Here is a 16,997-nt window from a genome sequence, read left to right on the forward strand (position 1 = left end):
ACAAAATTATTATACACTGATTAATATTATACACACATTATACACTTATTATACACACTATTATACACAGATTATTATACTGTACTATTGTTATACACACTGATTATTATTATTATTATACACTATTATACACACTATTATACACACTGTTTATTATTATTATACACACTGATTATTATTATACACACTATTATATACACTGATTATTATTATTATACACACTGATTATTATTATTATTATTCACACTGATTATTATTATATACACTATTATTATACACACTGATTATTATTATTATTATTATTATTATTATTATACACACTGATTATTATTATTATTATTATACACACTGATTATTATTGATATTATACACACTGATTATTATTGATATTTTACACACTATTATTATACACACTGATTATTATTGATATTATACACCCTGATTATTATACACACTGATTATTATTATTATACACACTATTATTATTATTATTATACATACTGATTATTATTATTATACACACTATTATTATTATTATTATTATTATACACACTATTATTATACACACTGATTATTATTATTGTTCTTATTATGATGAATCGATGACCGTGATGACGTATTTAAGGTGTAACGCTACGTCACACTTGTCAGCGATCCTGATTGGTCGGGGCGGCAGCACGTCATCAGTGTGAACCCGGAAGTGTGGAGATGGCGGCGGCGGCGCTGCGCTGTCGGAGGGACCCGTGCGGGTTCATGTGTCTCATCCTCACCTACTGCAGTGTGTTTTACTCTGATTACGTGGTGGTTCAGTACGTGTTGATCCCGGTGTATTCCGGAAGGTAAGAGTCTACTGTTACTCTACACACCAGGGGCTCAGTGTGTGAGTGTGAGTGTGTGAGTGTGAGAGTGTGTGTGAGAGTGTGTGTGAGTGTGTGTGTGTGTGTGTGTGTGTGTGTGTGTGTGTGTATACACCCCCCTCCTCCCTCAGTGTGTGTGTGAGTACCCCCCCCTCTCTCCCCCTCTGTGTGTGTGTGTGTGTGTGTGTGTGTGTGTATACACCCCCCTCCTCCCTCAGTGTGTGTGTGAGTGTGTGTGTGTGTGTACCCCCCCCCCCCTCTCTCCCCCTCAGTGTGTGTGTGTGTGTGTGTGTACTTGGTGCTGTGACTGTGTGTGTGTGTGTGTGTGTACCCCCCTGACCTCCCCCTCAGTGTGTGTGTGTGTGTGAGTGTGTGTGTGTGTGTGTGTACGCCCCTGCCCTCCCCCTCAGTGTGTGTGTGTGTGTGTGTGTCCCATTGATCCCCCCCCTCAGTGTGTGTGTGTGTGTGTGTGTGTGTGTGTCCCACTGATCCCCCCCCTCAGTGTGTGTGTGTGTGTGTGTGTGTGTGTCCCACTGTCCCCCCCCCCCCTCTCCCCCCTCAGTGTGTGGTTTTGTCTCCACGGCTTCGTGTTTAATCTCATTCTCTGTGTGTGTGTGTGTGTGTGTGTGTGTGTGTGTGTGTGTACCCCCCTGACCCCCCCCCCCTCTCCCCCCTCAGTGTGTGGTGTTCTCTCCACGGCTCCGTGTTTAATCTCATTCTGCTGCTGCTGCTGGTGTGTCACTGTAAAGCCGTGTTCTCTGACCCAGGTGAGTCTCACACACACACACACACACACACACACACACACACACACACACACACACACACACACGAGGCTGAAGTTAGCTCCTTATTCGCCTGGTTACTAACGGGGGTGTTCACGTTGGCGAAGCTGCACAGTTTATCAATAAAACGTTATTCTGGTGATTTAAACATTCTGGGCCGAGCGAATATAAACTATACAACACCGAGCAGGTACCCAACTATATAGTAAAAGTGAAATTGTCCTGGCACAGATTGATCTTACACTTTAAAAAGGATGGAAATATTTGACTTTTTAATTGTATTATTAAATCGACTTTTGAATTAAAAATTTGTTTTATTTAATTTTTTCATTGTTATTTTTAAATGGTAGTGATTTTAATGTCAATTGATCTTTAGAACAGAATTTTCCAGTGTATGGAGCGCTCTGACTGATTAATGGATATGTATTAGTTATTCAGCAATCACTATATTTTTAATATTTGCTTACTTGCTTATTAATATTATCTCTTACTTGCTATATACACTCGCTAAATTATAAGTATGTTAGGAGAGTATGCTACTATTCAAACTGATACATTTTAATTCTTTTATACAGCACATTAATGATAGTGAAAAATGTTGCACATAGCAATAATAACTAATAATAACATTTTATTAAAAAATTACCCAAACAGGTATTAACAATACAGAGATACACATCCAAAATGCAATGACAAACTATACGGGATTATCCTAAATATTTTGACAGTAAACTAATTCAATTTTCATTGTATCTCTTACATTTTACAAAAACACCAGCAGGTCCTTCATTTTGGAGAAGACAAATGAAAAATTCACTAAAATATCTTCTTTTTCATCTTCTCAACATTTTCTAGTGTGTCAGATTTACACAGGGCCGTCTCTGCTTCATCCTTGTTCATGTACAAGAGGTGAAGCAACATTTCCACCAGAAAAGCTGTTTATCTTCATTGCGCCACCTCTCAGCTTCCAAAATGCACTAATATACCTGGTGACTCTAAAATCAGGAGATATATTAATCTCAATACATATACAGTGATTAACACAGTGATTAGTTTACTGCTGATGTTGATGGCAAAAAAGAGAATAAGGGCCTGTCCACACAGAGACGCGTTTCGCTGTATACGTATACATTTTTTATCGTATTGGCGTTTTGTCCACACGGATCCGGTGTTTTAGGAGACTGAAACCGCTATTTTTTGAAATCGGGTCCCAAAGTGGATAAATCGGAAAACGACACCCTTGCGTCTTCGTGTGTACGGCCAATCCGTATATTTTGGGAAACGATGATGTCATCACATCACGTGTCGGCTGCGTCACACGTAACAGCAACAACAATAATGGCGGACTACATGATTGTGTTCGTGTTGCTACAAAGCCTACTAGCTTTATTACAGCAACATCTATTGTTTCTGTGCAACTGTTATGAGCAACAAGCGATAACGGACAACACCATCTTGGTTCGTATACAGCGCGAAGGTTATGCGCATGCTCAAAGTCTTCTTCTCCGTGTATAGTGTATCTCTATGGCAGAATTACAGCCATAGTAATACTATGGTCTGGCATATATACTACAAGGTTTTAGTGTTTAGTGTTTACGCAAAAAAAAGATCGGATAGGGAACGTACCGGCTTCGTGTGGACGGAGTCTAAAATAGGCTGTATTTCAGTTTGTTACAAAAACCTTAAACACTGTTCAGTCTATGGCAGTAAAACTTTTGATTCCATTTCTTCTGTTTAGTCACTGAATATGCTGAAGAAAGGATAGACAACCACACAAACTAATTTAATTAGCATATATACTACATTTTACATATATTACAAACATTAATATACATTATACGCATTACCATAAATGGAGGCTGATCTGACTGGTAACCCACTTCTGAATTGTCCTGCTAAGATAACAGAAATTAAAATATTAATTGTACAATTAGAAGCAAAATTAGACCTGGTAGTTTGTTGATAAAATGTAAAAATGGTTGATAAAGTGTGTAAAGACATTAAAACATTTGCAAACTCTGGTCCGACACTGACTCTTGCAGTATGATGTATATTTTTATGTTACTAAATGCTAATAAGGTAATGAAAGAAAGTTTATTTATTTAATTAGACTTAATTAAAAGGCAACCAGATAAAGAACCGTTACAGAAATTAAATGCAGTGCATACAACTTTAGATATCTAAGTTCCACCTGGCTACTTTTTTTTTTTTTTTTTTTTTCTGTTGAGTAAACTGGGATATTTCTAGCCACTATATATATATATATAGTTGTATATATAAAAATATAATTGTGGCTAGTCTAATTATAGTCTAATATCTTTCAATACCATTAAAAAAAAACAATGAAAAAAAAAAAATAAAACGAATTTTTAATTCAAAAGTCGATTTAATAATACAATTAAATAGTCCAATATTTCCATCCTTTTTAAAGTGTAAGATCAATCTGGGCTTGGACAATTTCCCTTTTACTATATAGTTGGGTACCTGCTCGGTGTGGTATAGTACATATTCGCTTGGCCAGAATGGTTTAAGCCACCAAAATAACGTTTTATTGATAAACTGCACATCTTTCGCCAATGTGAACACTCCCGTTCGTAACGAGGCGAATAAGGAGCTAACTTCAGCCGCAGAGTGAGACGCTGCGCAATAAGAAGCCAAACTATGGAACAGAACACCATCTGAGGGTTCACAACACACACACACACACACACATGCTCATTTCACAGGTGTGTGTGACAGGTTCGGTGTGTGTTTGTGTTGTGGACCCTCAGGCTGTGTTCTGTTCCATAGTGAACTTCACTACATGCAGTTACAGTTTTTGGCCACACGCTGGCAGTGTGAGGGGAAAAGGGACAGATTTAGGCGAGTGGCTTAGTTGCTTTACATTTGTATATTTGTGTTAAAGGCGTATAGGACTCAGTTTGTCGGACTTAAGAACAAATCTGACTTATGAACATGCTCCAGGTACAGAACATGTTTGTAAGTCAAGTGGGCCGTAGGGATGTACTGTACTACTGAAACATGAATAACTTCATAAATAACTTTAACTGTTTATGATGAGTGTAGTGGAGTCTTCACGGAGTTCGAGACGCTCTTATGCTCAGTTTAAAGCATTCTGTTTCCACTCTGTACTCTGTTTTTGTTTGTTTTTTTTAATCAAAGTTTTTTTAATATATACTGTATATTTTTAAACTATATGAAACCAACCCCCCATCTTCCCCTACACCAGGATAACAATCAGATGTCCATAAAAAATAAATAAAATAATAGTTATAACATTAGTAATCTTCCCCACATCCTTTCTTTACAGTACAATATTATCTGTGTTCATGTCCTCCACATGTGTTGTGAAGACACGCCCCACAGAACTGGGGGGCGGGCTCAGCTGAGATCATAAGCATTTAAAGGAACATGTACTGAAACAGGTTGCTGAGAACAGAGCTAGTTTTTACCAGTTAAAAGTAGTTTTTTTTTTTTTTACACAACCATTAATTAAAGTATACAGTGGAACCTCGGATTACGAGCTTAATTCATTCCGGAAGCGGGCTTGTATTCCAAAACACTCGTTAACCAAATTAAATTTTCCCATAGGAAATAATAGAAAACTTAAATGATTTGTTCTACAGCCCAAAAAAATAAATACATAAATATAATTAATACAAAATATAAGGTAAAAATAAAACATATTAACCTGTACTTTACCTTAAAAAAAATTACAAATAAATTCCGTCAGATAGGGGTTTTCGTTTGTGCACGCAGGGTGTATGTGTGTAAAATGTGCGCGCGCACACACACACACACACACACACACACACATTAACGGATAGATCGTTTTTAAAACCGTTTAAAAATTAGCAAGGAACATTCCTAGTCACACTCATGTGAGCTCATACTAACAGGATCACTGCTGTAAGTAAAACAACAACAACAACAACAAAAAACAAATTAAACAGCTCCTCACCTTTGAAAACAATCTCGACAAAGAGGAGTTTGTGTGTTTGTTTGGCAACCTGAGAGAAGGGGGGCTGAAGGGGGTCTCGCTCGCCTTTACAGCCCCCTTCTCTCAGGTTGCCAAACAAACACACAAATTCTCTGCCTTACACAACACACAAACACACACACAAAAACACTGCAAGCACTAAGACCCAGCAGGGGAGACGATAGGTCTGGGCTTTACAGCTCCCCTCCTCTCAGGTTGCCAAACAAACACACAAACCCTTCTCTGTCGCTGTTTTCAAAGGTGAGGAGCTGTTTAATTTTTGTTGTTGTTTTACTTTACAGTAGTGATCCCGTTAGTATGCGCTCACGTGAGTGTGACCAGCGATGTTACTTGCTAATTTTTAAACTGTTTTAAAAAACGGTCTCTCCGCTAATGTGTGTGTGTGTGTGTGTGTGTATTCACCCAGCAGGAGAGAAGACTACCTACAATTCCACTGCAAGAAAGAGAAAAACCGTTGGCTCAGTTGTGATGACGTAACGCTCGTTGTTAAAACAAGAAGCGCATGCGTGAAACATGATACTCGGTGCTCGTAAACTAAGACAATGCTCGTTTTTCAAGCCAAAAATTATTAAAAATTGTTGCTCGTAAACTGTGTTACTCGTAATCCGAGGTTCCACTGTTTTACAAAATTTTCATTAGTACCCTAAAGAATCATATTAACATTTAATGAAAAATGGGACTGGATGACCCCTTTAAGGCAGGACATCACTTCCCTTATCCAGAGGCTGACTGTTGGTGGATGAGGTCTTTTATTTAGTCAGTATCAGTCTCCTAGCCAAAGGCCATTTATTGAGAATTTTAACCCTGATTTAATATCAGTTCAAAAATCTTTAAAGTAAAAGTGTGTGAGTGATGGTTTATTTCTCTCTCCCAGGTATGGTTCCTCTTCCTGAGACGGCCATCGATTTCTCAGACTTGAGGTCTCAGTCCAGTCGCGTGAGTGACCGGGTAAGGCAACACGCACCGTACTGAACACGCACCGTACTGAACACGCACCGTACTGAACACGCACCGTACTGAACACGCACCGTACTGACCGTACTGAACACGCACCGTACTGACCGTACTGAACACGCACCGTACTGAACACGCACCGTACTGAACACGCACCGTACTGAACGTACTGAACACCACTGTGCTGCTGCTTAAACAGAATCAGTGTTTAGTGGCGTGAGTGTATTTTGCGTCAGTCTGACCCTGCTGTTAGTGTTTGTTGAACGGGTCGCTGTTGCTCTGCTGTTGATCCGCTGTTGATCCTGGACCATTGTTAGTGTGATGAGTGAAGGCCGAATATTTGTTCAATAAAGTCAATATTATAGAAGGACTGAAGGACTAAAGTGTGTGTGTATGTGAACATGACCGTGTGTTACTTATGAATTATAAAGTATAAATAATGCTGTGTGTGTGAAGTTCTGGATTTTCTTCATCATCTTTGTGTATTAACGTGTACACCACAAGAGGGCGCACTTGCCTTTATGTGCTGTGCAGTATTAGATTCTCCTTCATCATTCGCTCCTGTTTATTTTAACTGTTCAAGGTTCAATTATTTGTTTCACAAAACGAATTAGTTGTGATTGTGTCACTCGATCGGTTTCAATAAAACTTAAACTGAAATCTAAATCTATCTTTCATTAGATGTATTGATTATTGATTATTTACTTGTTTTACCGTCAGTTAAAGACGTAGTGAATTAAAACTCGGCTCGTGTTTGTGGAGTTTAAACGTTAAGTCTCTTTCTGGTTTGTGAAGGGCTGTGAGGGCTGGACGGTGTGCAGTCGCTGTGAGACGTTCCGTCCTCCTCGAGCACATCACTGTCGAGTGTGTCAGCGCTGCATCAGACGCATGGACCACCACTGCCCCTGGTCAGACCCCCCCCCCCTCCCCCCCGTCTGTCTGTCTGTTATCAATCACACTGCTAGAACTTCTGTCTCTCTATTTATTTATTGTTTGTTTGTTTTTGTGTGAATTTTCCCTCTAATGATGTTTAGGATCAATAATTGTGTCGGCGAGCTGAACCAGAAGTACTTCATCCAGTTCCTCTTTTATACCGGTGAGTGTGGACGGCTGTGTGTCCGCTTTAGTTTAGATTCCTGTAGAGACGGAGCCCCTGGTTCTGAGAGTGATGGACGCACTGGCTTTTCTGTTTGGTGTCTCTACACTGTGTATTCAGGATGAAACAGGTTTCTTTCTCCTTCCCGTCTCCTAAGGCGTGGCCAGTCTGTACTCCATGGCCCTGGTGGTGTCTGCATGGGTGTGGCGGATACGCAGTGAAAGAGACGGAGACGGAGAGAAAGAAGGAGACGACGTTCCCAGCAAACATCTAATAGTGTAGGAAAAATTAATCTATTACAAAAAGTCTATTTATAACGTGATGATAAAGTAAAAAAATACAATTATTTGTTAAAACAGAAGAGAAATTCATCATTTTGAATAATCACACATGTTAACCTATAAATGTATTTATTATTCTGTTTATTCTTTTGTTTTGTTTTTATAAACTGTGACAGGGCGCATTACATCATCTTGTTAGTGGAATCCGTCCTGTTTGGTGTTTTTGTCCTGGTGATATTTTATGATCAGGTTTGTACCTTACTTCAGTATTTCATTATGACACACACACACACACACACACACACACACAATATTGTGTAAGGTTTTGCCGTGTGTCCTGTGTGTCCTCCAGCTGGTGTCCATTATCACAGACGAGACGCCGATCGAGCAGATGAGAAACAGGCTGATGAAGGACAGAGCGGACAGCAGACAGTCAGCGCACACGACACACACACACACACGCAAACCCAAAGCGGCGCTGCTGAGGGCGGTGTTTGGGAGAGGTGTGATTTATTCCTCACAGGATGTTCAGTGTGTAAACCTTCACTCAGTCTTCTGTGTCCTTTAGTGAAGACACTCGCGTGCAGGTCCCTGTTTATGATCCGATCTGATTTAAACACTCCTTTAAACTCTGAATATTATTGCTGTCATCGCTTTCCTGTGACGGGGGCAAAAATATGTCATTAATTTTTATTACATTTTAAAGAGGTTAGATTTAAAGCTCACAAATTTTACATAAAAGACATATCATTATTATTCAGACTCATAAATGTGTTAAAAAAGAAATCCGTCTCCGGTCCTTCAGTGTCTCCTGATTCTTTCACTCCTTTTCTAAAATGCACCATTTCAGTGGGTGAAGTGTTGGGCCCTTGAGCGCGGCCCTTAACCCTCAACTGCTCAGATGTGTAATGAGATAAAAATGTAAGTCACTCTGGATAAGAGCCAAATGTAAATGTTAAATAAATCACTCTGGAACACGTTTCCTCCCAGGCAGTAAGAAACATCTAAGGCTGCAACAACTAATCGGTAAAATCGATAATCATCGATAATGAAATTCGTTGTCAATGAATGCCGTTATCGATTAGTTGGGCTGCTCACGTCACTGAGGCGCGCGACCACACGATGCACAAATACACACAGATACACAGCCGCTCGCGCGATGGAGGTTACAGGGGCGTCTGCAGGATTAAAGCGCGCGCCCCGAGTCCTCCAGGGTCCGGGAGTGATTTACATTAAACGCCTCTAAGAAGACAGTCACCTGCACGATATGTAAGACCGAGCTGTCACGGCATGTCATGCACGAGCACTTAAACAGAAAACGTGTTGGTGTTACGGCTGGCGAAACGTCAGCAGGGTCAGTAAAAACTGTATCTCTTCATCGTGTAAAGGTTGTATAGTTTAAGTGCTTTAGTTTAAACTGTTTGCTAACTTCGGGACAGTCGCGCGCTAGATCTGTTCACGCGCTACTCACGAGCATCACATTGCGCAATCACCTCACGAGCAATAGTGATTAGTTAAATGGCGCTATTTTATATTATTTTAAATTACACAGTGGGAATAACAGTAAAATATATATAACAGAAATAACACAATAATAACAGTACATTTGTGACTATTAGCTTTATGCATTTCTACAGTTTTTTTTATAGTCCACTACAAACTTACTTATTACTTATGCATACATCATTTTATTATATAAAAAAAGAACATTATTTTAGCTGTTTATATCTTAACAACTAAATATGTCAGTGTATTTTTTAAACTATATATTATATACATTTCATTTAAGGTTTAAAATGTCAAAATTAAAGAACTCTATATGTGGCTTTTGCATTTTTAAAAGTTTATTTTTACACATAAATAATACCCCGATTTATATATATTTTTTAAATAGTTCTAAGCAAAACATCAAATTAAAGGAGCGTTTTGGTTTTATCCGATTAATCGGGGGGGGGGGGGGGGGGGAAATAATCTCCCAACTAATCGATTGTCAAAATAATCGTTAGTTGCAGCCCTAAAAACATCGAACAAAAACAGACAGGTAGTGCTTTTCTCCTGTTTTTGACTACACACACACACAGAGAAGAGAACCATGTTTACTGTCAGAAATGATGAAAACAGCGATAAAACATACATGAAAACATACTGAATCTGTAAATTCGCCTAAATCCCACCTGTAAAACCACCTGTTTACATCGCTGCTGTTATTCTATAAAGTTTCTATGTGACTTTGTTGTATTTAGTGTGTGTGTGTGTGTGTGCAGGGTCTGTGCTGTGTTGGCTGTTACCGTTACACTCCTCTCCCCCGTCCGCTGGAGGAATCGGTTACACACCTGTTCCTGATTACGATGTGTGAAGAACACCGACGTCACATCACTTTACACTTCAGATGAAGGATGTGTGTAAAGTGGAGCACTGTGTGTTCTGTAGTGGCTCTTATTCCATGTATCACATTTGTTTTTTTCTCTTTCATCCTTCTTTCAGCTGTACGACATCTTTCCCTTTCATCGTGTCGTCTCAATGGTTTACTGTCACAAATAAGACAAACACATAAATATTAAGATCTGATTAATCCAGACAGTTCAGTAATGACAAACTAATCATAAATCTGTTCCTCACTCATGTCTGGTGTGTATGAGAACAGGTGGGTTTAATGCATGAAAATGCATCTCTTAGCTTCTCATGTTTTTACTTTTTGCCAATAACGCTAAATAATTTAACATCAACAGTATAATATACTTGAATATAGAGCTTGAGAAAGTTTCAGAAGTTGTATTTGTTTAAATACAGTAGAAGAAGAAGCAGCAGTATTGAAGACCAACACTGTGGTATTTAAACCAGAGCTGTAGTGGAATCACATCACTGTCGCGTCACTACAATGTTCAAGACCCACTGAACATCACATCCGACTTGCACTGAAACTGTGTGTCTTTCCTTTGTGAATGGTAATTTTTATCTATTTATCTATTTATCTATTTATTTATTTTGACTCTGTGACCTGTCAGTCACCTGGTTTTAAGTCTGTTGGTGTTTGTAGGTTTTAAATGTATTTTATAGCATTTGATGCAGGGAAAGTGTTTACAGTATGTTCAGGGTTCTGTTCCGGCTTCAGTAACATGCTTTTCTGTAATTTGACAGATTGAAGGATGCGTGTTTATGTACGATGTTTACACTGATATTTATTGTTCTTTAACTGTCTAAATGCTGCTGAATTAAAGTAAAAGACATCTTTTAATAGTATGGCATTTTGGCTCTGCTTAATTATACAGTATTATAAATAAATATACAGTCTATGGGGTTAAAAAATTAAAAAGTGTGCCTTACAGTTTCACATAAAGCAAAATTTACACACTGCCAAATTGTTTAAGGATAACATTGAAAATTGGCATTGCAGTAGATAAAATATTTTATATAATATTTTTTTCCCTGTAGGTTTTGTGAATTTGTTAATTAAAAAATATATTTTATAGTGATGTGAAAATTATATTAGCAAATCAGTATTACACAAATACCAAGAATGGCTTTTATTGAGACCAGCAAACAACTCTGTAATTGTTTGGGCTGAATCCTAAAATACATTCAATTTAATCACATTTTATTTGTATAGCACCTTTAACTATTGACATTGTCGGAAAGCAGCTTTATACACTCGACAGAATTATTAAAGTGTGTATGAGATGTGAAGGTGTGTGTGAATCAGAATGATCAGATCGTCCCTGATGAACGAGCCGAGGGTGACGGTGCTGAGGGAAAAACTCCCTGAGATGGTAATAGGAAGAAACCTTGAGAGGAACCAGACTCAACAGGGAACCCATCCTCATCTGGGTGATAACGGGTAGCAGGGATTGATCTGCACTTATACTGTGTGTTAGGAGGCTGGAAGTTCAGTATAACAGGAGATGTGGAGAAGTTCATATGGAGTCCAGTTGGTTATTGGAGACTCAGGTAGACTGTAGGAAACTCCAGTCCTGAACTATCGAGTAACTGCAGTCACGAGTCCTCAGAGAACAGCTGTCTGTATCAGAACAGAGGACGGACCGTCTACATGGTAAACTGGACCCGTCCCCAGTCCACACGCATCCCAGACTGACCACACGGGGCGTCCATGTGACGAGATCTCCAACCAGAAGTGGGACATCAGGACGAGTCGGACGACAGAGGGGGTCTGGATCACTGGCGGCTCGGGAGAGATAGAGGGAGAAGGAGAGAGAAGAGTTAGGTTTGGTCACGGTCACATAATGTATAATGTGAATGTATATTTACAGTGGCTTGCAAAAGTATTCGGCCCCCTTGAACTTTTCCACATTTTGTCACGTTACAGCCACAAACATGAATCAATTTTATTGGAATTCCACGTGAAAGACCAATACAAAGTGGTGTACACGTGAGAAGTGGAACCAAAATCATACATGATTCCAAACATTTTTTATAAATAAATAACTGAAACAAATTAACATACTATCAAACATACTAGCTATATTCTTCCGTCTGTGAGAAATGTTTAGCTGTTGCCACACATTTCGTAATTAAATGGCCACATATTTAACAGTATTTTTAACAGACATTTGCAATTGTGGTGTTCGGACAAGAGTAAAAGGGCATAATTTCACATTTAGAAACATTAAGAGATAATCCAATTGTTTAATCACAGATAAAGCACATGATACTTGAGATTTATCCTTAAAACAAAAAATAGTTGTATCATCTCCTAACTGTGAGGTTTTAATCTCTATCAAAAATACGATGCCTTAAAAAATAGGATCATTCTGAATATCTCAAGCTCCTTAATCAATAATATAAAAAGGACAGAAATTGGACAGCCTTGCCTGACTCCTCGTCCTAAACTGAACCTCTTTGAGGTACCAGATAATAGTATGACAGAGTGTTTATGTCATTATAGAATACGCTGGTTGGATTAAACTCCAATCAAAAACTGTGTTAAATTGTGTCAAATGCTTTAGAAGAAAGTCAAACAATAAAGAAGTTGTCTTCAAATAAATGTGCATAGTCCAAAAGATCTAGACGAGCCCAGCATATTACCAGGTGTTTTAACCTTTTTAAGTGATATATGGTACAAACTTACAAACAAAATAATTTTAGTTAAGTAATTAATTTTAATAAAGGAAGAGACAGCACATGAGATTTCTATTGGATCTGTGCACTGTTCCTTAAGAATGGACAATAGTTTGCAATCTTTTTTAGAGCAAAAAATAGCTGATAACTTCTCACCATTTTTAAACCGTTTGGTACGAGATCTAATGAAAGCAAGTTTTGCCAATACCAAATATCTTTGAATGCAATCTTTGAATTTAATTTGTGTACTAGTTAATTCTGTCTCTTCCTCAGGTGTAAGAGTGTTTAAACACATTAAAACTGTATCTGTGAATGTGGACATTGCTTTGGAGGTGGATAAGGACGGCTGAAACCAAATAAAAAAGGTCTCATCATGTTCCTGTATAGCTTTTAATTAAATACAATTAAATTCAATGTAGTTTATATAATGTTTTTAACAATGGTCATTGTCTCAAAGCAGCTTTAAAAGAAGATTATGGAAATGTGTAGGATCAAGTAAAAATGTGTATAGATCATAATTAGATTCGATTGTCCCTGATGAGCAAACCAAGTGCGACAATGGAGAGGAACCAGACTCAACAGGGAACCCATCCCCATCTGGGTCATACCACACAGCAGGACTTTTTTTGCAGACATACTGTGTTAGGCAGCTGGAAGTTCAACATAACAGAAGGTGTCTAAGTTACTATGGAGTCAAGTTCAGTTCGGCACCAGCATGGCACAAGGGTGAGTCAGACTGGTGCAGAGGGCAGAGGCGGTCTGGATCGCTGGAACTCAGGAGCAGCGTGTGTAGCTCCAAACCATCATAAAGCAGAATCCAGCTGGAGCTGGTCCTTCTCTGGATGCCTCAGGGTCCTCGCAGCGTTGGCTTTTGTCTACTGGAGCTGGCACAATCTCCAGGTGCCTCGGGATGGGTAGGAAAGGAAAGAACAGCTTTACAAAACCAGCCGAGCACAATCACAGACTTCCACACACTACTCCTGATTGGCTGTTCCTTCTCTAATCAGCTGGCAATATCGACCGCATAACGGAATTAAAGTCTATTTAGTTTTATTTGTACAGCGCTTTAGAAAATGGACAGCTTTACAGAATAAAAAAAAGAAATTAAAATTATATTATTATATTTAATGTATATAAATTTAAGGAAATTATATTGTAAATGTAATTGTAATTTACATTGTAAATAAAGTTTTATTTATTTATAATATTGTAAACAAATATTATAGTATTACATTTTTTATTGAATAAAGTATTAGTATTTCCCAGTTTCCTTTATCCATTGTGTTTTTGTTTACTTATCTAATCATCCCTACAGCGCATCGTTGGACGACGTCGACAGAAATGTAAACTAGACAACTCGGTCACTTCACTTATAAACCTTTATGTACAACCCTTTGGTCATGCGGTCGATAGTGCCACCTGATTGGCTGTTTCTTAGAGTAAAGGAAACTTTTAGACACTCAAATATTATATAAAGCATAATTTAATTACATTTCTTTCTGTCTCAAAAATAAATTACTAAATCAATAACAAAACCTGAAAAAATCTCTTCCCCTTAGTTACGGTTTATCCATTAAACAGCCACTATTATGCTTTTTCAAATATGATCTTTCATGCAGTGTGTCATGTAGCTGTATGTGAACATAAACTATCTGCACTATCTGTGACGTCGGCTCACATTCGCCTAAATAAGTCGTTAGCAATTAGAATCTTTCTCTGTTACGGATCCACGTCACTCCGTAACATATTTGCATAATGTCCGTCCACGTTCTACGTCGCGAACACATTGCCCGCCATCTTACAATTAACGTTACCACACTCTTGATAATGTGACCGAGCGTTCATGCCGGGTTCACTTAAACACTTTGTAATATAAAAAAAACATAAAAAACGAGAGCACACGAAATCCTTTTTACCTGTTTATTCTCCACCATTCACCAAAACTGAACAAGCCGCGAGGGGAAAAACGCCGAAGTGCACACACACACACACGCACGCGCGCGTGAAGTGTAAGGGCACGGAGCATGCGCACATCGCACATCACACACTTGTTGTTTGGTCGAGAGAAGGAGAGATTGTTGTGGATCATTTTCTTTTGAAGATTTTTTACCCAGATTATCTTTGACTGGACATATTCCCCGGACTTCTCACCCTCCGTCATCGGCCTCTCTGACTTTATTAACCCCGGTGAGACCGAACTATACTCGGTATACTCCTCTAACACGCATATAATAAACACGGACTTCGGACATTCTCCACTCACTTGCACTCGCACACGACGACATACCGTTTATTATATATCGTTTGTAAATATTATTTATATCTTTGTTTGGTTGTTGTGAACCTTTTTCATTTACTTTATTTAGTTTTTTATAATACACGTTTGCTTTATCTACTTGTTTGTGTTTGTCCTTTTTGCTCACCCGCCTTTTAACGCAACACCGACACAAAGATAAAAGACCTCTGGATTTTTGTAGCCACAGTTAATATAAAATTAGCTGGTTGTTACGCGGTAAAACCGACGCCATCTTTTCTATGTATTGACGCGTCTCCAGAGCCGTCATTCAGTGATGGTCATGGGCGTTACGCTGTAGCGGTAGACCAATCATAAATCACCGCGCCATCTGACCAATCACAGCAGTGAGGGCTCACGGAAAGGAGGAAACTGCTTCACATGAGTCGTTTACGAGTCATTTAGAAATAGTGTAAAATTAATTCTATTTTTGAAGAAAACTAAAGTGTTTTTTGACCTTGCATACATGTAAACCTGTTTTAAAAGACTCATTAAGCAATATTAGCAACCTTTAAAATGGCATAATTGGGGCACTTTAAGTACATTCTATGCTCAATTAATGGTGTATATTTGGTTTTGTACATCACAAAAAAAAATCATCCTTTAAGTGTAACACTTAAATTTGTCGCAGTGAGCCTCACATTTCTGCCCTTATCTCTAGCCCTAGCCAGATTAGACTTTAATACTGGCACTGCTGCTGTGGGGTGACATTAAGGTTAACAGAGCATCGAGTATCACTGCCCTGTGTTTCTGTATCTATGGTCCATGTCCACTGCAGCTCGTAGCATTCAGACGTGTCTAGTTTAGAAGGTTAACTGTAGCAGTGATCCTGTGGGAATTCTCACCCAGAAGCCTGCAGAGGGAAATGCAGTGCAATCTTTAACTTAGGTTTGCTGACATCTGCTGGCCAAGTGTCAGAACTACACCAGCATATCAGAACCTAGTTGGACCCAGTTCATTAGATTAATATTAAGTGAGGTGGAGGTGTTAGAAGGATCTCTGTAGGACAAGGCTTGTCTTCCCCAGTTTAGACACATTCTGATCGTCTGCGCATGAGTTACACAGAGATGGAAAATTACGTAAATTAGCGCACCCACCAGGCAAGTCAAAACTCCAATGTGCTGCCCAGTCCAATATTTCTTACTCATAAATCTGACTCAGTTTGACTTTTCACTGCTTTTTGTTTTGTTTTGTTGTTTAATAAGTGAACAGTTTGACTGTAGAATATCTCCAGTATAGCAGGTGGAGAGAAATCTCTTTATTTTAACAAGAGAGCAGGAATCACAAAGCTGTTAAAAATATTTTGTGCATTGTAACTATGAGTCAGTGTCAAAAATCACAAATGACAAAATCTAAAATCAAAATTGGTTTTAGTACGATCTCGCAAAATCTCCCACAGCCGCGCTCAAGGGCTCAACACAGGCAGACCGACTGGGCACCTGGGTTTGTGGGCATGGACACGGGCCATTTGTATCACTCAATGTGTTACTGGAGTTTTAATATACAGGAAACTCATGTGTTTTTGTAGTGAGTCACTGACCTCAAACTCCACAAATATGGGAAAAAATGCACATGTAACACAATTATTCAACGGGTTCTGTATGTATTTATTTATCTATCTTCAAACAAAAGCACTATATAAACACAAAGCACCAAGA

The 16,997-nt window shown here is 38.6% G+C and overlaps 1 protein-coding gene across 1 annotated transcript; it reads left to right on the forward strand.

Annotated features, from left to right (window-relative positions):
• The first annotated feature begins 701 nt into the window (after positions 1-701).
• Positions 702-11,210, forward strand: zgc:77880 (zf-DHHC domain-containing protein). The gene is made up of 9 exons (XM_053477716.1): positions 702-839; positions 1,536-1,624; positions 6,517-6,590; positions 7,392-7,504; positions 7,631-7,692; positions 7,850-7,970; positions 8,150-8,222; positions 8,326-8,476; positions 10,238-11,210. Exons 1-9 carry the CDS (start codon positions 709-711, stop codon positions 10,327-10,329), a joined length of 906 nt encoding a protein of 301 aa, XP_053333691.1. The 5' UTR covers positions 702-708; the 3' UTR covers positions 10,330-11,210.
• The last annotated feature ends 5,787 nt before the right edge of the window (positions 11,211-16,997 follow it).

Source organism: Clarias gariepinus, chromosome 18, assembly GCF_024256425.1.
Source record: "Clarias gariepinus isolate MV-2021 ecotype Netherlands chromosome 18, CGAR_prim_01v2, whole genome shotgun sequence".
In the NCBI taxonomy this organism is placed as follows: Eukaryota; Metazoa; Chordata; class Actinopteri; order Siluriformes; family Clariidae; genus Clarias; species Clarias gariepinus.

Excerpts from the sequence above, each read along its gene's own strand:
- zgc:77880 (XM_053477716.1), top strand. The coding sequence starts at position 709 with ATGGCGGCGGCGGCGCTGCGCTGTCGGAGGGACCCGTGCGGGTTCATG. Across the intron at positions 6,591-7,391 it reads CCAGTCGCGTGAGTGACCGG|GGCTGTGAGGGCTGGACGGT; the intron begins GTAAGGCAACAC and ends TGGTTTGTGAAG. Across the intron at positions 7,693-7,849 it reads CCAGTTCCTCTTTTATACCG|GCGTGGCCAGTCTGTACTCC; the intron begins GTGAGTGTGGAC and ends CCGTCTCCTAAG.